The sequence below is a fragment of the Solanum dulcamara genome, chromosome 7 (genome assembly GCF_947179165.1).
Source record: "Solanum dulcamara chromosome 7, daSolDulc1.2, whole genome shotgun sequence".
NCBI classification, from domain to species: domain Eukaryota; kingdom Viridiplantae; phylum Streptophyta; class Magnoliopsida; order Solanales; family Solanaceae; genus Solanum; species Solanum dulcamara.
In genome coordinates, this window is record NC_077243.1 from 18,270,614 (window position 1) to 18,295,194 (window position 24,581).

Here is a 24,581-nt window from a genome sequence, read left to right on the forward strand (position 1 = left end):
CTCTTCGGCCGTAATACTCCTGCAACACCCAAAATCGTGACGCCTCCTTGTATGTTCCAAGAGTTTATGGAAGTATGACTGTCATCTCTGTTTAATGAGGGTGTCCTCTACCAATACTTTTCCATGTTCGTCCTTAATGCACTTCACTTGATCCATCCAATTTCATATCATTATATATATAAAAAATATTTTTAAAAAATAATTTATTAAAAATATCTTCACAACATGTTTGAGCTTTTTTGACTAGGGATTTTTTGAATCCTCTTTCAATATTGAACTAAATATTTTTCTTGAGGGTTTTGAAAACTCTTCCCTCGAAACACTCTTTGATTTTTTTTGTTTATTTGATCTACAAAATCAAAATCAGAATTCTAATAATCAAATGAAGAAAATTGCACCATCTTGCTCTTCCGTTTTTTCTCCTTTTGGTTTGAAGAAGTTGAGATTTTCTTCACCATCAGCACAATCTTCATGACAAGGGTTTGAATCTTCTTGACTAGAATTTGATTCTTCTTTAAAGGAGAGATATTTTTTTCACTGGATAGACATTCTTCTCCATTGGTGTTTGCATTAAAATGTAAAAACTTGGTGGCTCTATCTCGACTAATGTTTTATCCTCGACAATCCTAAGACTTTTTCTAGGTGTAAGAACAAGTTTTTAATTCTTATGCTGAAGATATTTTTTTGAGCGAGAAAGATAGAACCAGTTGAGATGAAATTTTATTGAATATGGTGATATGATGAAGACTATTGTTAATGATGGAGAAAGAAAAGAATTACTGTGAGATATGAGGGATGGAAAAACGTGTATAATATAAAAGTAAATCACTTAAAGATAGTAATGGATTGTTACAAAGGTAAAGCACTAACTTTCCATGTCTTTTCCTCTTTCTTATTTATTGTGATGATATTTAATAATTGTTTAATGAATTAAAATTAATTTATTGTAGTGATTGGATTGTTCCAATAAATACATTGTATTTGTGATTGTCACTCATATTAATTATGTTTTAATTTAATATATTAAAAAGAAATTAATTTAAATTAATTTTTAAATTAATACAAATATATTAAGACCTATAAATAAAATGTTATAAGTGGTAAATATTTAAAACTACATTCAAAAGTTATAATATTAACTCTTAAATGCATCTATGGTGTGATTTTTCCTATTTTTTATGGTAATTACCAAAATAATTGTCTAACTATAATTTAAAATTTTTAATTTTACATGTCTTCCAAAAAGATAATAATCTCAACCATTATTTGAAATCCCAATTTTTTCTTCATAATCAGCTCAATAACTCGGTAACTGCCATAAAGGTAATAATTCAAATTATTTTTTCGTTTCTATATTTTTATAAACTAACACATTTCATAACTTCATTTTTTCTAGCATGCGTGTCCTTTTGCTGAATTTATTACTTACATGATGTATTCAAAATTTTCAGACTTAACTTCAATTCAACATATCATCGTAACGGCTACTTTTATGTATGACATTGATATTAAATCTAGTCTTAAAACAAGTGTTCAAATTTTTGAAATGACTTGTTGATGTCTAATTTTTTTTTAAAATTAGGTTACTTAGATTTATATTATACATATACATACAGACATATTTTTTATACACTTCTTTACTTTGAAAAAAAAAATCATTGCAATAACCAATTGATATATATTTGTTGAACCTGAAAAGAGTGAAAATTATGATACAACTAATTTTATTTTTGAACACCACATATCATACCAAATTGACAAAATAGATCAATTTGTTTGAAACCACAAATTAAATCAAATTACATACCAGATTCAAATTATATGCATTTAATGAAACTTGAGTATAAATTAATATAATACAGTTGAAAATTTTTATTTTTAAACAGCACTAAATTGATAAGAAAGTATTTGGAAAAAAATTATTCATAATAATCAATTTATTGAAATCTGAACATATATCAATATCGTACAATTAACTAATTTTATTTTTAAACACCTCATATTATATCAAATTGATATAATAGACTAGTTTATCTGAAATCACAAATTAAATTAAAATCTTATAGTAAATTCAAACTATATATGTTTAATGAAATCTGAATATATATCAATATAATACATTTGAAATATTTTATTTTGAAACATCACAAATCATGCCAAATTGATGAGAAAGTAATTGAAACATTTGTTTGAAATTAGTTTATGAACTAATTATATACAATCGTTTTCTAAAGATGAAATATAATAGAAGCAAAACGCGGAGAATTGTTACGTATGAATAAATGGAAACACCATTTCTCCACGACTTCTCCGCCGACCACCTCATTAGGCTCGACGGTGACTACCGACCCGTTACTGACCTGAAACAATGGTGGACCATCTTCTGGATCGAGACTGTCAAGCTATGGGAGATTGGAGGTCCAATTGCTTTTAATATTCTTTGTCAATACTCCATTACCGTTGCTTTTTGTGGTCATCTTGGTGCTGTTCAACTCTCTGCTATTTCTGTTGCACAAAACGTTATTGAAAGCAAATCTCTTTCGGCTTCATGGTTCGTATTCTCATATTATATCTGCTCCATGCATTATCCCATATATAATTACTTGCACCAACATCAACGAATTACGTATCGATATTGTTTCGAATTTCTAATCATAGTGTAAAATTTGCCAAAACAGAAATTAATTTGTGAGTTAGTTGGTCTCAAGTTAGTTAAGAGAGCAGAGCCTATGTTCAACAACTAAAAAAAGGTTATATATTTGTGTGCTAAAAGAAAAGAAAAAATTGTTCTGAGGTTTTCATTGTTGATTTTATTTTTTCTTTGGGTCCGACATGGAATATAAATTAGAATGCCAACAAGAATTTCCGGAGTGATTTTCTAAGATGTAACACACGATTCTAAAGTGACTTTGATCCATAATTCCTCCAACTTGAGTGACCATTAGAGAAATTTACCCGTTGTAATATTGAGCTCTATGCATTTTTTGTTGCTCAAGGTGTTATTTAGTACTTTCTCTTTCGGCTTCATGGATCGTATTCTCTGTTTTTCCTTTGCTTCTGGTTATTCTGTAATTTTAGTTTCTTATTTGTTGTAATATTTGTCTAGTTGGGCATGGGGAGTGCTCTGGAGACTCTGTGTGGACAGGCATTGGTGCTGGGCAAATACACATGATTGGGGTTTACACACAACGGTCCATGGTTATTCTATTGTTTAGTACATTCCTTCTGTTGCCAATTTATATTTTTGCAACTCCACTACTTAAGCTTTTAGGCCAAGAACATGAAATGGCTGTTCTTGCTGGGAAATTTGCCCTGTTGTCAATCCCCGAGTTGTATTCACTGGCTGTCACTATTCCCACCTCAAAGTTCTTGCAAGCCCAAACTAAAGTTGGTGTGGTGGCTTGTATTGGTTTTGTGGATCTTTTACTCCATGCTCTTCTGCTATGGTTGTTCATATATGTATTCAATTTGGGTACAAATGGGGCTGCGTTAGCATTTAATATTACAGGTTGGGCTGACGCAATAGCTCAATTTGTTTATGTGGTTATTTGGTGTAAGGATGGGTGGACGGGATGGTCTTTGTCGGCATTAAATGAGATTTGGGCATTTGTTAGACTCTCAGTTGCTTCGGCTGTCATGTTATGCCTTGAAATGTGGTACATGATGAGTTTTATTATCCTCACCGGACATCTCAAGGATGCAGTTATTGCTGTTGGATCCCTCTCTATCTGGTAAGTTTTGTATCTTTTTTCTCTTTTCTTTTATAATGGCAGTGTCCAACCAACTTGTGTGCAGCTCGCCTGTTTAACTAGAACCTGTTGTCTCCCCATTCGCACATGTGCCGACAACTCTGTCTAACAAGACTTAGGCAGATGGAAAAAAAAATTCATTTTGTGTTTGCTTTTCATCGCTCTTTTTCACGCGTTAGCAATTTTAGGGTAGGATAATTAACCACTCAATGCTTAAGCCCATTAAAATAAATTTTAAAGCTCACTGACAGTGAAGCTACAACTTGTATCAATAGACACTATTTAGAGCACTGAATTCTAAGTTTATCTGTGTAATTGGTTGAATTGGACAACTTAATTGTCCTGTGTAAAGTTTGTGGTTTAGTGTATGGCTTTCAATAAGATGAAAATGTTGTGAGCTCCTTTTATCAAATGTGAATCAATCTTTTTTTCTCTTTTTCGTCTTTCAGTATGAATGTTGATGGATGGGAAGAGATGTTGTTCATTGGAATCAATGCTGCCATAAGGTAATTAAGTCTAAAAGCTTGTAGAAAAAATGTACTTCATTTGTTTTTGGATTTGTTTTAATGCATTGTCGCACTCTCAGCGTTCGAGTCTCCAATGAGCTTGGGCTAGGGCATCCCAGGGCTACCAAATATAGTGTATATATCACAGTGTTTCAATCACTCCTCATTGGGATAATCTGCATGATATTTGTACTGGCAGTATGAAATCATCTGGCTATTTTTTTCACAACCAGCAAGGATTTGCAACAAGCCCGTTGCTGACCTTGCTTGGCTTCTTGGAATAACCATGCTTCTTAACAGTGTTCAGCCTGTAATATCAGGTGTTGCTTTTGTTCCAACTTTACAGTTTGTATGGTTAAAAGTGTGTTCATCTTTGTAGTCCTTATTGTGGCAAATATTGTTTTACAGGTGTTGCTATAGGAGGTGGATGGCAAGGTTTAGTGGCTTATATCAATTTAGGATCTTACTATGTTTTTGGTATTCCTCTAGGATGTACGCTTGGTTATGTGGCTAACTATGGAGTCGTGGTAAATAAACTCTCATTCCGAAGTAGATGAAATTTTGGCATCTCATAACCTTTTTGAACCTAAAAACAATTATGACAGAAATTTAATTTATCCCAATTATGAATTTATCTTGCAGGGACTATGGGGAGGAATGATAGCAGGACTTGCTTTGCAGACACTGCTACTCTCATTCATACTCTATAGAATTGATTGGAATAAAGAGGTAAGTGAAACAGTTGATGATTTTATCCAACTAAACTCCAAAACAAAACGTGCTTGATAATGTTTACTTTATTCTTGGTTGGTATTAGCTGCATGTCCTCTGTAAAATGATTATCCTATAGACAATGTATGAATTTTGTTTTTAAAGTTCAAATTTTGTTTGAAAGTGTTAAGAAGTCCCACATCGGTATAGGGATAGAAAATTGGTCTTCTTATATGCACTTGGACAAACTCTCCTCATGAGCTAGCTTTTGGAGTTGAGTTCAGCCCAGGTGCTACAGAAAGTTAGTGCACAAAGGGGAGTTGTTCAACTACTGCTGAATTCTCTATAACTCTTTTCTTAGAAAGTTACAGATGAAGCAATACTAGTTAAAAACTTAGTTTGTTGCAGATTTTTGTTGAACCTTCCGTTTCGGTATGATTTAGTCATTGTAATAATAAGAAAATGAAATGCACGTTGAGCAGTCGGCAGAGCGCCTATGCAAGTGGGGAGGTCAAGATTTTGAAGCTGAGGAAACTCTTATTTCAGAGCCTACGAAGGCCTTACCATAAGAGTGAGATTTTACGGTGACATCAGAGGATGAAGAGCCTTTATCTTTGTTTTTGTTAACCAGTTAATGACAGCTAGGCCAAGGGGGGAGATTTTGAGGTGTACATGGGTAAAATACGAATCCAAAAGTTTAACAGATTTTGTACGTGACCAGGCTAATAGATACTCTTACATTGTGAGCGGGGAACTGCAAGGGGCTGTTAGTTTTAATAGGAACATAGGTGCAATTTAGAACATTAGGCTAAGATGTTTGTTTTGTTGTCCTTTTTCTCCTTTCTTTTTATATTGCTTTCCCACTCTCTTGCTTGTAGTTCAGCTTATGAGTGAATGATAGAAGTCCTTTTAGCCCCAATATCTCTGTTATCTGTGTGTTTGTTACATTACATTTAAATATGATGTCAATTCACAGGTTTGTTGCTCCTATTTTCTTTCCTATTGTGGTGCCTAAAACTTTACTTTTCTTGATCTTTGGTGAGTATCACTAATGTCATGAATTGCTGTTTTATAAAAATAAAAAGGCTGGCTTTTTCTCATCATATTTCAGTTTAATATCTCAATTAACATAAGAAACAGATAACTTGTAGCTTTAGCCATTGGTGGACATGCACAGACGGGTGAGTTAGCAATAGTAGATATGAGAAACTTTGTGCCTGGCGCAAGTTGTGTGAGGCTTGTTTATGTTTCACAAATTGGTGGACCCAATATTTTACACTGTTGGATTCACAATCTCCATTTATCAAATATAATAAAATGGTTTCAAGTAGAGATTTCCTTTCAAATAACTTGTCATTTGTGACACAGAGTAATATTTTTTAGAGAATGAATTCGGTGTAAACCTTCCCCAACAATTACATATTCGGTGCAATCACAGGTAAAGTTTGAGAGTGAAATATACGCAATTTTATTCCTATATTTTGAAGGTAGAGAAATTGTTTTTTAATAGACCCTCAACTCGAGTAACTACGTCACAAATCAAATATCTAAAGTAATTACAATATTAATTAGAATTGAATATAACATATTTTTGCAAATTCAAATGCTTATAGGATAAAATTGTTTAAATAAAAAAAGGGTACTTCCATCACTATTATTTTGTAACATATAATTAACATAGATTTTGATTTGTTGGATCAATTTGTTATGGTGTGCGACAATTTAAAAAGTTGTTATTAAATTTTGTAGGCAGAATAGATTGGAATCTTCTAATTTTGCTTAGTTTTATTCAATACATATCTAAATTTTTTGTTGGCCTAATTAGCCTTCTGAACTTGATAATATAACAGACTCGACCTCCTAGATGTTGGTGTGGCAAAGGGCGTGAATGCACTCTCCCTTAAGTGTATGAGAAGGAAGAAAAATAAGAAAACAATTTTCAAATAGGCATTTTCAACTATTAATTATCACATAATCTATATAATAGTTTATTTGTTTCAATTGTATTTCTGTATATTTTTCTTAATATGCATTGCATGTTTTATTCTAAATGTGTTTTTATACTTTTTTTATATACAATGATTATTTGTTTCAAGTATATATATTTTTTCTCTTTTTTTGGACCCAAGTTTACAAATCTTAGTTTTATTTATTTTAGCCAAATTAAGAGATGGTTTAACCAAAATAATGAAGTACAAAACAAGTATTTTGTACAAAAAAAAATTGTGTATTTTTATGCAAAGACTATTTATTTAATTGTGCATTATTCCCTTTTAAGGTTAAATATACATAAAATATTTGATTGAAATTTATTTATTTCTTCTTTAAATGCAATGATTATTTTTTTTTACTATATATTTCTTTGTTTCCTGGCTTGAACAGAATATCATTATTTCTAACCAAATAAAAACATTATAGTCAAAATATCATTGTTCTTGCTTTTTTTATATATATAAAAAAAATCTACATAATTGACCGAAGAATAAATAGTGAACTTAAAAAAGTAAAATATATATTTATTCTTTTAAAAAAAGGGCCACATGGACAAAAAAATTCATATGACGGCGTGTGCATCACACATTCATGGATTGTCAGCATTCAAGGAGTTGTGACTATTAAACTATCAAGTTAAGTGAGTAACTAAGTCAATATAAAATTTAGGTGTACACCAAATAAAATTCGACAAGTTTAAAAGGGTCGCGATCTATTATGTCAATTTTATATTATTATATTAGATATTTTATAAGTATATATATTATAATCATTAAAATAACTTTTAAATTATAGTTTAGAAATTAAGTTATAAATAAAAATTAAGTAACTTTTATGTGTTGTAAAATAAACTAACTTGGCAAATTAATGCAGAGAGAATAAGAAAATAAAAGAAACAGAAGAGTAAATTGCCGTATGTATATCCCTGTATTTTTCTTCGATGACATTTTATAGTAGAGGAAAAGGTATAAAGCATGAAACAAAAGGAAGACCACGCCCCACTTGGAAAACATTATGAATATAATAAAAAGGAATAATTAAAATAAGAGAACGTTAGTCGGTTGGAATAAAGGTTTTCGTTTTCTTGGTCTCCAAGTCTGTTTCGGAAAATCTATATAAACCTAAAGAGAGCCTCTTTCCATACACAAAAATATTTTTCTCCGCAAGCAATTTGAATTGCTGTTCGTAATTTTTAAGCAATTTCAATCCGCTCTCGTCTTCTTGCTTTTGAAGAATAAGTGGTTCGCCGTCTTGAACCATCGGCGTTTTCGTGGTTGTTCGTTCGTCCGGATTTGAAACCCTAGCTTCGAGTGCCGATTGAAGATTCTTTGATTTAGCTGATAGAAAGGCTCTGCTTCTTTAGTGTTGTTTTGGTACAAATTTACTCTCTGTTTGTATTCAATATTTGATTAGGCCTGTTGTTGTGTTGTATTCTTGATAGAATTATTCAGTTATGGCTGTGTATTTCAAGTATAAATGTGCTAAACATTATGATTCTATTCCAATTGTCGATTCATTTATTTCTGTTGGGAATCTCAAATTAAAAATATTTGAATCTAAGCGCTATGGTAGGGGTAAAGATTTTGATCTTCTTATTACCAATTCACAAAGTAACCAGCATTATGTTGATGAAACCACTCTGATTCCTAAAAATACAAGTGTTTTGATTCGTCGTATTCCTGGGCTACCTCTCTTGCCCGTAGTAATTCCATCCCTTACTGAGTCAAAACAAGTGTATGAAGAGGAGGGTCATGACTCAGTTTCAGCCAAATATTGTTCTGTGGATTTTGAATGCGATGATTTTGGGGATGATGTATATGCAATTCCAAAAATATTGCCTATTCAATCAGGTAATCCTGTACCAAGTGCCCACACTAGTAGTATAAATGATGAGGACACTAAGATCAAGAATCTAATTCATAGTCCAGACTTTGGGCAGTCCTCTAATGGCTATGGTTTTAGTCGAGGTGGAATGGAATGGAAAAGGCCACCACCTGGATACGTGTGTCATCGATGCAATGTTCCTGGACATTATATTCAGCACTGCCCTACAAATGGTGACCCCAATTACGACATGAAGAAAGTGAATCCTCTAACGAAGTCCATGTTGATGGCAACCCCAAGTGGCAATGTTGGAGTTTCAAAGGCTGTTGAAGGGTTGTCGTCTGCCTCTTCTTCCTCGACAAAGAGTTCCTTTAGAGATATACCACCAGAGCTTCATTGCCCATTGTGTAAAGGATTAATGAAAGATGCAGTTATAGCTAGCAAATGTTGTTTTAGTAGTTTCTGCGATAAATGCATAAGGAATCATATCATCTCTAACTCTGTTTGTGTATGTGGGGCTGGAAATATACTTGTTGATGCCCTCTTGCCTAACATCACTCTAAGGGTCACAATAAACAGAATCTTGGAGTCCAGTAACAGTAGTTCAGAGCACGGGGTTAGTGCTCCTCTTCCTCGAGTTCTAGATATGGTGTCAGCACATAATACCCATCCTAAACTTTCATTCTCAACAGAGTCGTCTGCAGCTTTGAAGGTAGTAGAGGTATCAAAGACTTCAGCAAAGTGTCCACTAGTTGTCGATGAACTGCAGCAAAACCCCACAGCTGGGGAAGCAGTAAAGATGAAGAAAAGGAAGAAGCCATGTGATGTTGATGTTGAAAACACGAAATGGGGAGCTGCTGAGAGTAACATGTTGAATATGAACCCTACCACTTATCATCCTACTTATAGCACAAGCATACAATACATGAGCAATGGCCATCATGTCTTACCAGAAGAATCATTTAGAGGACAGTATGTTGAAACTCGAAAAGCAGGTTTTAAAAGAAAGCGCGAGATGAGCACTGATCAGTTTCCTAGTGTAGTTAGTTGTTGAGGGATGAAAACATTTCACATTCTTTAATAGACATGTTTTTTCTTCCTCGGTGTCTTTGTGTTATATGAGTCAAATATCAACTTCATATTATAAAAATTGCATTTGTTATTATATTAAGATTTAAGTCTACTTGAAATACGACTTTATTAGTTAACAACTCAATAATTGTTAGAATAAACATTTGTTTTAGATTGCGTTCGAAGTGTGTTTTATTGCATCTTCAGACCTAGAAATAAAATCTGGATTGAACATGGCTTATTTACACTGCTAAATCTTGAACTCATGGACACATAATAGATAATTTGGAGGTTCCCCATTTAATTTAACTGCATTCATATAGTTAGCATAAATTGTCGATGTTGTTAAATTGTGTTTGGTTACATCCTTAAACCATATAATAAGGCTATACCAATTGCAAAGTTGGTATTTATTTTTGAACTAAATCTTGCTATTCAGTTCCCATAAATATTTCTAATTGTCCCCCCACATTCCTCCTTACCATATATTTCAGATATAAAATAAAGAAATCTGTTTCCATTGGAACAAATTGTCTATGTTAATTCCAATAGAGTGCCAAAGAAATAATTTAATTTTATTAGGACACTGTAATTGAAGTTATTGGTTAACTGTGTGTGGCTAATGTGACTAAGCTTATTATTGATAATGTCATAGACGCTACAAGTTGAGAAGCACATTAATTATGTTACCAAACTCAACAAATTACAACCCACATAAGCAGTCGGTAGTTGGTTTGCAAAAAGACTGACACTAGCGAACGAAGTTATATAATTCTAGCTATTAAATAAGTGAATACAAGTGCAATGTATAGCACATCATACGTAACGCTTTCAAAAAATTGTAACCATAGCAAAGAGAAACTAAACTGATTGTCACAATTAGGTAAAGTCCATTTTTCAAAACCAATGGAAACATTGAGAAAGCCTAGTTAATCACACAGGTCATAATAAAGACACTCAAAAGAAAGAGAGAAACAAAGACTATGAACAATAACATAAAGAACCAAAATTCCATTACACTTCAAATATGATAGTGTCGATGCTGTTTGAACAAACCTCCTACAAACATTTGACTTAACAAAAAACAATAGCTTAAAATTTTCTAGGCAGCAGCCTTTGCCTTCTTTGGCACACGATAGGCACCAACAACACAGGCATGATCTCTTTCAAAAGGTTCAAGAGTAACCTGCTCAACTGGTTTAAATTGCTCGGCTTGTAGCTTCTTAACTTCCTGAGCAAATACGGCTTCCGCTGGCACTGTGGAATCAATGCAGTTTGCCTAGAAAAATACAGGGAGCCATGTAAACAACAGAGAAGGAAAGAAAAGCTAAAAAACAAATGGATCCTATTCCCCCAAGTAAAATTTGATACTTCCAACAATATTTTTACATACAGCATAACATGATAGAGCAGTGGCTACAAACCTTGATTGAGATAACAAAGTGACCACCAGCTTTCAAGAAGTATGATGCATTCAGAGCTAAAATTCTTGCCTGTTGTCAAAAAAAATTGTTTAAACAGTGGAATAGAATTCATGCACAACATACAGCTGTGCTGCCAGATAAGAATGAAATGAACTCAAAGAGAGCGGCAGACCAACACTCTTGCTGTAGGCTAAATATCTGCTGCATTGTGCTAAAGTAGCCACGAAGAGGTTTCGAAGAAAAAATAAAATACATAAAAAGTAAATGAGATTCATCAACTAATAGTATGATATAGAAAAGAAGAAAATAGGAGTTCAGTTTAACAAAACCAGAAAAGATCCTTCGCAAAAAGTACTGAAATATTATACTATTTCACATCTTATTAAAAAAGAAACAAACAAACAAAAATTGAGAACAAAGAAAGTCAGGTTGAAGCTAATATTTCAAACTTCAAATTAACAAGACAGCATCAGAAACTCGGTTTAACATCACCCATGAAGTCTTGAAGGGGAATCCGAGTAAATCATCATCTGCTTATCAGTTAAATATAGAACCAAAAAAAAAGGAAATTTCATAGACAAATAAGCATTTTCAAAAAGTTACATTTAAGAAAACGTGAAAATAAACATCTAAATATTGAGTAAAATAATTAAAGTTGAAATATAGAAAAGTACTAAAAAGAACAGAACCAGCCACAATAAGCACAGGTTCCTTTAAACAAATGAAGGATAGACAAAATCAAAATGTGAAGTGCAAGACTCAACCAAAAAGATGGACCATATAATTGTTTCCTTAAAGTAAAGTCATTAAGTCAATATAAAGTAATAATAATAAAAATATAAATCCACAGCAGTTGACGACCACTGACAGAGAACATGGACTCAAAAAAAAATATACCACAGCAAAATACTATTGCACATCTACAGTCATAAAAGGTCACACCTGATCAGGCTGAGCAACATCAGAAAATATCACATCCACCATGCCAACCAGCATTCTATATTTTGCTGGGTGTCTAGCATCCTCAATGATGGGAATTACATTAGTACGTTTCTTAGCCATGTTAACTAAGTCCCTTCCACTTCTATGAGAAAATTCTACAGCATATACAACCCCATCCTGCAAAGATGAGCATCTTATAAAAAACAGCACAGCCATCAACACAACTTATGAATGAATTCACATGCATAGACGCTTACAGGACCAACAAGGTCTGAGACATGAGATACTGTTGTTCCTGAGGCAGCACCCAGGTAAAGGACACGAGCACCTGGTTTCTGGAACAAATTCAATACGGAAGGAAGTGTGTTAATTCTCAAAACAAAGAAACTATTTTCAAGCTCATGATTTGACAGGAGACAAACTTACAATCCAAATGTCATCAACTCCTCCAAGAATTGCAGCTGCTAACTTAGAACGGAAAGGATTCCACACTCTATATTCAACCTTGGTTCCATCTTCATTCTAAGAATAGAATAAATAAACACAAGTCAATAATCTTGTACATTGTACAATCTCTGGGGCTGGATTAGTTCTGACATGCAGAAGTTAATAAGCTTTTATTTTAGGGATGTATTCACGATGATTAAATTCTAAATGGTTTAAACAATCAGAACTCCAGGGTAGTGTACGAGATGGGGGAATAGGAGCCCAGCAACAACAACAACAACAATTGAATCATTACAGTTGTATACAGTTTTCGTTTTCCATAGAGAAAAAGTAAGAACAAAATTCATCATCCCGATAAACTACATACATCGATTTGATAGCATAAATGGTCATTGACTTACATTTGAATTCATTGAGGCAAGCTGCAAGTAATTTTTATCAACAAGTCCTTACTTTTAGAAACCTAATCCACTCAGTAACCAAATTTCTTAGCACTAAGTTAGGCACATCCAAGAAAGATTCAACCTTGCAGGCATTTACCAAGAGTAATATAAAGCAAGTACACACAGCATACAGCACAGTTCAGGAAATCAGAACTAAAGCCAAAAAAATAGGTTATAACCTGAACCGAGATTCTCTTTTCGTTGTAGACAGCTTCACCAGGTACCAAATTCTTAGTACAGAGAGCATCCTCCTTACCCTTAGCAATGAACACACCTCCGTGTCTATGAGGTTCCACTACAACCCTACTACCACCCTTCATTCCTCCACGTCCCCTTCCTCCACCTCTTCCACCTCTGTCTCCTCTACCTCCTCTTCCACCTCCACGCTTCATCCCACTTCCTCCACTGCCAAAACCCCCTCTTCCACCACTGAAACCGCCTCTACCACCTCGTCCTCCTCTTCCTCCTCCATCTCCTCTACCACCCCTGAATCCACCACCACCGCGACCTGCAAAGCCAGTAAGAACAACCAATATATTAGAACAAGAACAACTACTACTGTTACTCTAAGTAGAACCCATTTCAAACAATCGGTCATTAGAAGTAATTACATAGAACCAGATATTCCTACCTCTAGTTGGTGCAACCATGGCTTCTACTGCTGCTTGGAGATTGATGGAGCAGAAAAGCTTCAAGTGGAGCTATAAACCCTAATGCCGAATGACGATTTTTAGGTCGAGCGGAGTTTTATACTGCTAATCAGGGTTTAGGGTTTTGCGAAAGGAACTACTTGGGTGCTGTGTTGGGCTTGGGCCGGAAATATGAAGCATGGTGGGCCGATCTGACTGAAACTTGCCAGCTCCTTTTTCCCAAGGCCAATCCTGAATTGATGATGAAATATAACTCAACTAACATTTACTATTGAATTATTATACATATTTAAAGCCTGTTTGGATTGGCTTAGCGTTTGGATTGACTTATAAGCCAAAAGTCACAAGTTAGAGTTCGTTTGGATTGACTTATAAGTTGTTGATAAACTATTTTCAGCTTTGTTGAGTGTTTAGCTGACCAACTTAAAGTCATTATGTGCTTAAAATAAGTCCCAAAAAAATAATTGAATATGTTTGGCTTAGCTTATCTAAAGTAGTTTATAAATTGTTGCCAAAAAAAATAAGTTTGCCTACCCCCAACTTATTTTTTGGGGGGCTTATGAGCTATTTTCAGCTTATAAGCTGCTTTAAATAAGTTAAGTCAAACAGACACTTAGAATTTCTAACTTATGATCTTTATCTTATTTTAATTGTTTTGGCTCAAAAATAAGTGTTTATAAGTACTTTTTAACTTTATCCATACACTTAAAAACTGTTTAAAAGCACTTAAAATAAGTCAATTCAAACTAACGCTTATAATTTATACTAACTACTACTCGCCCCTATGATTTCATTAGGATGCATACTAATAAGTTGGTCCCACGTTCTTAAATTGTATCAAACGGATGTCTCTTTCTCACATGAAATTTATTTTTCCTCGTTTATACATATAATTAATTCTCTCTCATTTTCCACACTCACTAATTTTTCTCCTAAATTCACTTAATCATATCAATTTTTGAAATTTTAAAGATTTCATTTTTCTCTCTTAATTGTGCTTCCCCAATTTCAGGTAACCTACATTAGCGGTTTTAAATTGTTTTTAAAAAAACATATATTTGTATATTTTATATTTTTTGCTCATTCATTTAAATAATTTTCATCAACCATCTTTAATTTTTTCAGTTAAATCAATAAGTATATACAATTTCATAGTTGAACAAACTCCATCAAAGAGTATTACTCGAGATATACAAATGCATGTCCAGAAATTTGACGATCCACCATCTTTTTCTTTAGGTATAACTCAAAAATTTGAAAATACTGTAAGATATATTGCTAAGTCTAAAGTTAGTGAACAAATTATATTCATTGAAAAGTCAAGATCCAAGCACTATAATGATCCAATTAAGATGCAATAAATTTTGGAAGCTTCTAATTCATAAAATAGAAACATAAACGATGATGAATAAAAGTATGATAGTTCAAAAGAATTGATGAGTTCAAAAAAATATTTAAAAAATACATCTAGCAGCAATGAATCAAAAAACAAAGAATGATAATGATGTTGAATCTAGGTCTATGAACCAAGAAGATATTGAAGAAATGGAGGTATTTGTATAATTTTAATTTCTTTATTTTATGTCGTTAATATTTTTTGTATTTTTCTCATTTGTTTCCGTATCAATAAATTCCACATTATGTTGTATACGATTTCTGTGGATATGTCATATCAATGTTATTATAATTTTGTATTTTTGTATTAAATGTATATATATTTATTAGTTTCTATTTATGTATTTTAAGTAATTATATAGTTTAGACCTTATTTGTATATTTTCAGCAATCATATACATACAATTACTTGTTTGTATTTATGAATCAGATGTATATATACAATAGATATTTAGCTTTTATCATTCGTATAATTTTTTAAGATTCTATCTGTAAATATTTTGTATACATTTGATTTTAGTTTCTATTTGTATATTATCAGTAAGTATACATTTTAGTTCTTCTTAATATAATTTTAACATTTGTATACAATTACTTGTTTGTATATGCATCAATTGTGTATATGCAATAGTTATCTAGCATTTCTCATATGTATATCTTACACATGTTTATTGTTGATACTGTATACATTTGATATGTATATATATAATGTCCTGTTTGACATGTTTTCTTAGAGGGTTAAATTTAAGCTCTCAATAGTGCCCTTCATATGTGGGATTATACAAATATTAATATAGTGAATGACTTAGTCAAGTATCTATTTGAAGATCAGTTAAAGCATTGCATTGATGTCATGTTTAAGCACAGTCTTTTAGGTGTTTTATGTTGCGGCAGTTGGCGGATAATTTTATAAATGACATTCTCATACACATCAATGGAACCACCTATGCTTCGCAAGTAGAAAATTCTCGCTTATTTTCAATTTGAAGTGTATTGACGATGAATCAAACTTTGAATTTAGCATTGAAGAACGAAATAGAATTTTTCAACAATATTTTAAAGGCAAAAATATATTACGAAATCATAATTGATTCAGAAGTTAATAATAGAGTATGAGTTACAATGATGATGGTGCATTAAAATTTACAATTTAATATTATATGTGTACATTTATTCCATCTGGTGAGTAGAATAATTTATCAATAGAAAGAGTTCACTTTGACTTGATAGTTACTAAAGATACATGAACTATCCATGGGATAACAAAGCATTTGTAGATCTTGCCAAAATTATTCATAACAAGATGAAATTGAGAAGAAAGTATTACGATTTTTTACTTGTTATGCAAGTTTGGCTGTACGAATGTTGTTTCGAGGTCGATTAAAAAATTATTATTAATTTTTTTATCACATTCCCCAAATTCTAGACTGAAATATCAAAAAGAATAAGTCTCATTTTAATTACTTCATGAAAGGCATATTTCGCAACGTGAATAATTGGATATGATAATTTTCTACATTAAGTTAAGCACTTAAAGTTATCTAAAATTCTAGACTGAAATATCAAAAAGAATAAGCCTCGTTTTAACTATTTCATGAAAAGCATATTTCGCAATAATTCGATACGATAATTTTCTACATTAAGTTAAAGCACTTAAAGTTACATGTATATATTTTAAAAATGCATATACAAATCAGAATATATGCATAGTCACTTGACTATCATATACATTTTAGATTCTTCTACTATATTAAAAAAAGGCTAATTTCAACATGCCTGCTTACATGTCAATAAAATTTGTATTGAGGACAATTTTGTCATTTCAATATACAGACTTACATGTCCTCCATAACAGTCACTGGCTTTCTCTCTAATTCACATGTGGCTTTCTCTCTTTTAAGCAACTACATCATTATCTCTCTCTGCATGTGCAATTGTATTGAGAGAAGGATGGAGATGTGTAATTTTTATTGAGGGCTTCATCCTTCTCTCACAATATGTAATTGTTGTTAATGATTTTTTTGAATTTTTCCAGGTAAATTTCTTTGTGGATAAATTATGCCATATTTATTTTGCATAGTCTTGCTCTTTAGACCCCGTATCCTGTTCATTTTTAAAAATGTATAGAGATCTGGATTATGAATTCTTCGAGATTTTCTCCGTGTTTGTTTATTTCGTTCTTCGATTATTGTGGGTTTAGCTTGGTAGTGATACAGATTTGGGGAAGGAAGAAACATTTGGATATAATGTTACAGTGCTTGATAAAGTTTGCTTATTTTTTGATTTCCTTTGAATTTGTGTTGTTCTGGGTTAAATTAACCTTATGTCAGTTTCATATCGTTTAATTTCAACTTAAGTAGGGGCAATTGGGCAGGTTGGGTCAAATTTGTACGGATCATAATGAGTTAAAGATAACAATTGGGTCAAAATCTAATCCAATCCAAATTAGTTTGGGTCAATACGGATTGGGTTAAAATGAGTTATATAACAGGTCAAGATCCGTCTCAATCCAATTTTTACAAAGCTTAATTGTTTTATTTTTTCTTTTAAACTATTTTAGTACCTAATAATATTTTTTTTAATTATGGTTATATATAACATATCAAATTGAAAAAAAAAAAAATATTTTAACAAGATTTATCATGAGCAAATTCGGGTTATATATCAACCCAATTTTTTATAAGTTAAAATTGATTGAATTGAAATGGTTGAGTTAATGAATTGGCGGGTCAATAACCAATCCAAACTTAAATAAATTGAGTTGGGCGAGTTGGGTTTGATTTTGTCACTCCGTAAAGTTAAGAATATAGTGGATTGCACACCTCTTTATCCGACCCTTTCTCGGTCTACATCTTTCATGGCTTTCTCTATCTGCTCTATTTTTACTAGGGCTGTATAGGACAAACCGATAAATCGCACCAAATTGACAAATCGAACCAAACCGAAAAAAAAACACCGACTAGTGGTTTGGTTTGACTTGGTTTGGTGTTTGAAAAAAAAACCCGACCATTATAGGGTTGGTTTGGTTTTAACTAAAAAAAGTCAAACCGAACCCAAACCGACCCGATTATAGATATACTACTTTTAAATTATGTTATACATAAAAATATTTATTAAAATGTAATTTATAAATATTTTTTAAAATTTTTTCATAATTTTTGTTTTCTTTCTTACATTTAGATTTGGACTTGAGTAGCCTATCTAAATAATATACAAAAAAAAACTTATCTTATAAAGTTATATTATAAAGTTAAAACTTCAAACATTGTTGTGCCTCCATCTTATATGTTGATATTTTGTACTAGAACTCTTTTTAAGAAGCACTGCTCTGTGCTTTTTATTAGATACTATGAGAAACCCGAAAAAAATCGAAAAAACCCAAAAAACCAGAGAAATCCGAAAAACCCGAAAAAACCCGAAAAATCCGAGAAAAATTGATATCGAAAAACCCGACTTTTATTGGTTTGATTTGGTTTATAGATTTAATAACCCGACACAAATGATTTGGTTTGGTTTGTAAAAAAATCGAACCAATCCGGTCCATGTACACCCCTAACTTTTACCTGCTAAATAATTTCTTTTCTTTGTTCAATTCTAATTTTAATTAATTTTTCTAAATTTGCCCAGTTTCCACAGGCATCCTCTTGCCCAAAAGGTAAAGCTTTTTCCTTTTATTTATGTATTTGGGTCTCTTTGATTTGTTTCAATTTCGATTTTTTTCCTCTTTTGTTTTTCATGTGTTTAATGCTTGACTTGTTATATTAATATATGTGTTTTTGGACTCTACCCCCCCCACACACACACATAATTTTACGTTTTGAAATTCGAGCTTCTCCCTCCTTTTAAGTATTCTCAATATACGGAAAAGTAGAGAAGAAACAGTAAGGCATTATCAGTTTATCGCAATCGCAGGTATAACATCAAAGGTTTAAACGTTGATATTTCTTCTAACACAATTAATTGAATTGAATGGTTAGGCATATGTTGGTGGCTATCTTTTTAATCTCTAATTGAATGATTAAAAATGCATTCGTGTCACTTGAGCAAAATGACGAGGAACTGTTACTGACCCCAAAACATGAAAATATTGAACTTACACTTTTTAGTTGTGCCCAAGAATGTTGAAATTGAATTTTAATATTACCGTTTGACGAAGTTGAACAAAACATGTCTTTCATCTTGCTTTGGAATAGACACGTAGCAATACTTTAGGTGTAACCTATTTTAAAGAAATTTCTGATTTGCTCTGATTCGGAAATAATTGTTGTGCTCTTAATCCGCCACATTTTGCCTCTGTGTGCTTTAGATAGCTCTTATCTGAAGCCTCTATGTTTGCTAATGTTTCTTTTTTGTAGTAATAGCAATGTTTCTCTAGCTTAAGCAAAATATACCACGGAAAGATGGTACCTCTTTGTAAACTTAGGAATAAGAGTGGCCATAACAATTAATAAGCGGTTTCATCGTGTAAAAACATCCGTGCACAGCTTTAGGGTGTAATGTAAATGGTTTATTCTAATGTAAGCATGAAGGATTGCTTTCATAATTCGAATTTGTGACCTATAAGTCACTAATTGCTAAAAAAAATGCAAGATAAACTACATTAATTTGTTAACACTCTATTGCCCCAAAAACTGATGTCCACTGATCATTTTTTTTCTTTTGATACCAGTGAAATATGTACTATCTTTTTGGAATATATGGTTGGCACCATTCTTTTGCCTACTCAACTACTAAAGATGTTGATGTCATACACTTTTGTTGTTGATAGCGTACACTTTGGTTGCGTTAGCTCATATTCGCTACGACATTAGGTACGACCTAAAATGTTTACAATATACTTAGATCTTGTATGCTCCAGTCCAATATTAACTTAGTATCCTTCCTCTTTAGTGCACTATGTTCAGAGAGAAATACTGCTATAACTGTTGATGCATTATCTATTACGCTAGTGATTGTTCTGTTTTTGGTCTTATATCAACATCAATCTCCCCCAAAAAAGCCACAGGCTGAGTCATTTTATAAAAAAAAAATTAAGATGAAAACGAAACTTGTTCCTGAACGAACTGTTAATTATCTCCAGGAAACATGACCTACTCAGGAGATGTAACCATATTATTGTACTTTAAACATCAGTGTTCCTACTTGCTGGAACTTTTCATCTTGCACAATCTATGAACTATCACAGCTTTAGAAACTTCAACTTTAATTTTTCCCTAGTGGATTAGTTTTAAGATATTCATGAAATAGCTATCACTACTGTTAATGTGGTCACTATTCTAGGTAGATGTTTATTCTCTTGATTGTAGAGAATTGTGATAAACGAAAATAAAAATTGTACCTTTTCACACCGATCAAAACGTCATTAGTGTCACGACAAGTAATTTATTAAAAAAATTGAATGTTATGATATAGTTTGAGACTTAAGTATCTCACTAAGTTAGATTAGCAAATAAATCCTCTCTATATTTTTTCAGTAAAAAAGTTAATATGCTCCAAACTACGTACAAGATTAAAATTAAAGTCAGTTGCATTCTTCAATTTATAGACGTCTGAATTTTAGATAAATAGGTGGTCTTGCTCTGTTTCCCAAGCATCTTCTGTTCTTCTTCAACCAAACAGTTAAGAGAACGAACAAAGGAACTATTCTCCACATTTTAGGTTGCTTCTTTTGTTTGTACCTCTATTTTGTGAAAGGTCTATTTAACTATTTAGACATAAGTGAGGAATACATGTCACTTTCTTACTTGTAAGTATTCCATTTTGAATCTAAATTCGATATTCCTCTTCTTCCACGGGTACCTTTTGCCAGGTGCCGAATAACATGGAAAAGTAGTCAAAATGCAGTATTACGTAGATAGTATAGGATGTAAATATCCACTATAAATAATGAAACCACATGTCACGGACTTAGACTTAGTGGCGGGCCATAACACACAATTATAAAAAAAAGAGAGTCGGTGCTGGACATTTAGCCCGCTTATACATGTTTTTGTGCGTGCATTTAGCTCGCAAAATCTTTCAACGTTGGGCCCGTGCTTGCATGGGCCATCTCTGCCTAGTATAAATATACATACATGTATTTGAATATTATTTATTTATTCAAATCATTTTTCAACACATAAGTTCAGCTACAATAAAATTGCAATTCAACAATTATCGGTTCAGTTATCGAAATAAATACAACTCCACTTCAAACACCATTTGCATAGGAAAAAATAAAAAATGATTTTCAATACCCTTTAATTTCAAAGAACAAAAAAAACAAACTATAGTTGTTTATGGGTTTTCACTCGTAAGAAAGAAGCTACGACAATATCCTCTGTTGCTTAGAAGAAGACGCCATCCTAGGCTATTGCAAAATATATCACCAGTCATCATAGTCTGGACTTGAAATCTTTCGTAGGCTCATCTTGTCGATTGGCATTTTGATCCGAGTGGAAGGGGGCAGTCAGCTGGCTGCTTCTTTGCCCCCTCCTTGGTGTATTTTGACATGATTCTCAATACGCTATCTAAACTAGAAAAGTCTACGAGGAATGAAAGTGTGGATGAATCGACATCAAATATAAAAAGGTGTCGTGTCGGTGCAAATATTCATAAAAAAAGATTAATTAACTGAGAAGCATTCAAATATCAACCTTAAAATAAAATAAAATTTTTTAAGCCACTCCCATATCGTGTCACAATTTTACCATCAGTGAAAATTCTTTTTGCTAAGAAGCAGTTGAAGCACCCTATTGCTTCTGTCGAGAAGGTTCATCATCTTAAGAAATAGTTGAATCACCTTTTTGTTACTGTCAATAAATCAGTGATTAACCAATCTTTGAGGTGAAAAATATCAGATGACACATCTGATATTGCATCAAATAACAAATCAACTGACTTTAGCATTTCGCGTGATGAGTTTGAATTATTCAAACTATTGATAATGAGTACACTTTTTCTATATTTAACTTTATATTATAATTTACATTTTCTAAATATTGTATATGTTTTTATAATGTAAAATGTACATAATTATATAAATTTAGGTAAAAAAAAAGAGTTTTAGAATCTTCGTAAAATGATAGTAGTTTTTTTTTTGCAGCCCGGTGCACTTAAGCTCCCGCTATGCGCAGGGTCCGGGGAAGGGCCCGACCACAAGGGTCTATTGTACGCAGCCTTACCTTGCATTTCTGCCAGAGGCTGTTTCCAAGGTATTTCAAATACATATTTAAATTGCAAAATAAGTAAAAAAATTATCTCTGAAGTTTTCAATTTTATTTCAGTGTTCTGATTTAGAAGTTTCATCCATAATCGACCACCGTTAGTATTTATCAGTCACCTATACACGATATCTATTCAGATTCATAAATATAGTATTTAGGAACAAATAAGTAACTTACATAATTCAAAGATAAATATTTGTATATGCTTATATATTTGTATTTGATAAATACTTTTTATGAATATCTCCTATATTCAAGATTTTCAACAGTCAATTTGATATATATGATTTGAAGAATGATGGTACTCTAAAGTCTGTCACTGACAAAGCACAACGAGGTCACGATACTTCAATGGTTTGATAATTTATTACACATTTTATATATTTTTTTGTTTGTATATATTAAGAATTTGTATATTTTAAGCGATTTAAATATTCTTACAATAAAGATATTATGTATATTTTATCAAAATTATTTATGTCAAGATTTACGTTTTTATTCTCATGAGGGTGAGATTTTAAATATTAATGTGACTGGCAAAAAAAAAATATCTTCCGTTAAAGAATCAAATTTCATGAATGATCATTTGGGCGACAACAAAAATTCGGTTATACGTGTTTTTTATTTTTTGATAAATGATTATCCATACTATTAGTATATAACTTTTTTTTTAATTCAGGGTGTTAGTGTTCCTCGTGATCAAGACATTTACAAAGAGTAGCCGGATATTATACTTTATTATATAGAGGACACTATTCATTCGACTGGTGGTGTTCCTTTTTTTAATGCACATGCTTCCTCTAATTCAAATATGCAAGATGCCAGCGATCAGTTAATACGTCCAGTACCATTTTGATGGTACCTTCTGTTGATTCAAAGGTAAATACAATTTTATCGGATTCTCAATTTGAATTGCATGATGAGCTTCTTCCAAGTCTTAACTCAAATATAATCATCATCTTACATTTATAGGATAATGTAGATGATCAAACACCATTATCAATTCATTAGATCAGAAGCTCGATCAGATTGATACAATACATCGCTATACATGATATCTTTCACATCAGAATCTAATAAGTAAAAATACATTTTGAAATTATACACATACAAATCACTATTATATATATACACACAAATCAATGTTATACAATTTATATCTATCATACAAATACATATGTACTACATGACTACACATAGATATACAAATATATACAATCTTATTTGTATATTAAATAATACTTTTACTCTTTTTTTAAAAGTTAATCATAATCAAACGCAATTATATTTTTTCAATAATAATTTAATTTATATCAAAATTATTTTAGAATTATTTAAAAATAGAATTAAGACTTTACTTGATTGAGTATGTCAAATAAAGTATTAATTTTTATTTGTATAATATTTTATAATACTTCTAATTATAAAAGTTAATGTAAATTAACAATATTATAGTGACTATTGTTACACTTTAGAAGACATTCAAAGTTACAATATCTTTTTAAAATTTAACTATTTAGTAGTTTTACTTTTTTTTGTGTGATTTGCGAGCTATTATATATGAGCGAGATTTTACCCTGTGTGCATCTAATGCCTAAATTAAAATGGCTATTATAGAGGAAAACGAAAAAAAAAGGGATATGAAAAGAAAAGAGTGTTACAAAAAGAAAAAATAAAAGGATGTGGCAGGTATTCACACATGAAAAAAAAAGAGAGCAAAGAAAAAAAGTAAAATTGTGTTAAAAACAAACTGTCACACCCGACAATTATTATAAATAAAATAAATAAAAAGATTCGAGGAAAGAAAAAAAGTTGATTAGAAAGGTGCAGTGAAGCACCGTAATGTCAAGAACGACAATAGTCACTATTCCAAATATACTATACCCATTTCCAAAAGAATAGCGATTGCAAATTTTCTTGTAATAAAAAATAATAATTTAAGTTTGAAACGAAAAAAATATTTTAAAGAATTAAAAATAATATTATAAAGCCAATAATAAAACATGAATTAAAGTGAATTAGACAAATTACAAAATAGAAAATAACTACAACCTACAATTTTTAATTATAATTTCATCAATCATATTTTATAAAAAAATAAAAAATTTTTAAAAATATATATAAAATATTAGATAATTCTTTTCATCTAATCTTCATAAATTAAATTAGTTTACAACTTGAAAATGGACCAACAACAAAAACAAACACACACACACAAAAAA

General features: G+C 31.7%; 2 protein-coding genes, 1 non-coding gene and 1 pseudogene across 3 annotated transcripts; 2 read left to right on the top strand and 2 right to left on the bottom strand.

Annotated features, from left to right (window-relative positions):
- Positions 1-2,282: 2,282 nt before the first annotated feature.
- On the top strand, positions 2,283-6,197 carry LOC129895600 (protein DETOXIFICATION 35-like; annotated as a pseudogene).
- Positions 6,198-7,920: 1,723 nt separating this feature from the next.
- LOC129895483 (E3 ubiquitin ligase PQT3-like) lies at positions 7,921-9,871 on the top strand. Its single transcript, XM_055971207.1, has one exon. It carries the CDS (start codon positions 8,412-8,414, stop codon positions 9,834-9,836), a length of 1,425 nt encoding a protein of 474 aa, XP_055827182.1. The 5' UTR covers positions 7,921-8,411; the 3' UTR covers positions 9,837-9,871.
- A 978-nt stretch (positions 9,872-10,849) lies between these two features.
- LOC129895924 (rRNA 2'-O-methyltransferase fibrillarin 2-like) lies at positions 10,850-13,849 on the bottom strand. The gene is made up of 7 exons (XM_055971712.1): positions 13,741-13,849; positions 13,289-13,617; positions 12,646-12,741; positions 12,477-12,554; positions 12,220-12,396; positions 11,278-11,346; positions 10,850-11,132 (listed from the first exon to the last, which is right to left on the bottom strand). The coding sequence occupies exons 1-7, from the start codon at positions 13,757-13,759 to the stop codon at positions 10,956-10,958; spliced, it is 945 nt and encodes a 314-aa protein (XP_055827687.1). The 5' UTR covers positions 13,760-13,849; the 3' UTR covers positions 10,850-10,955.
- Positions 11,743-11,813, bottom strand: LOC129898083 (small nucleolar RNA snoR60). The gene has a single exon (XR_008769000.1). It is a non-coding gene; the product is annotated as a small nucleolar RNA snoR60 (small nucleolar RNA).
- Positions 13,850-24,581: the final 10,732 nt, after the last annotated feature.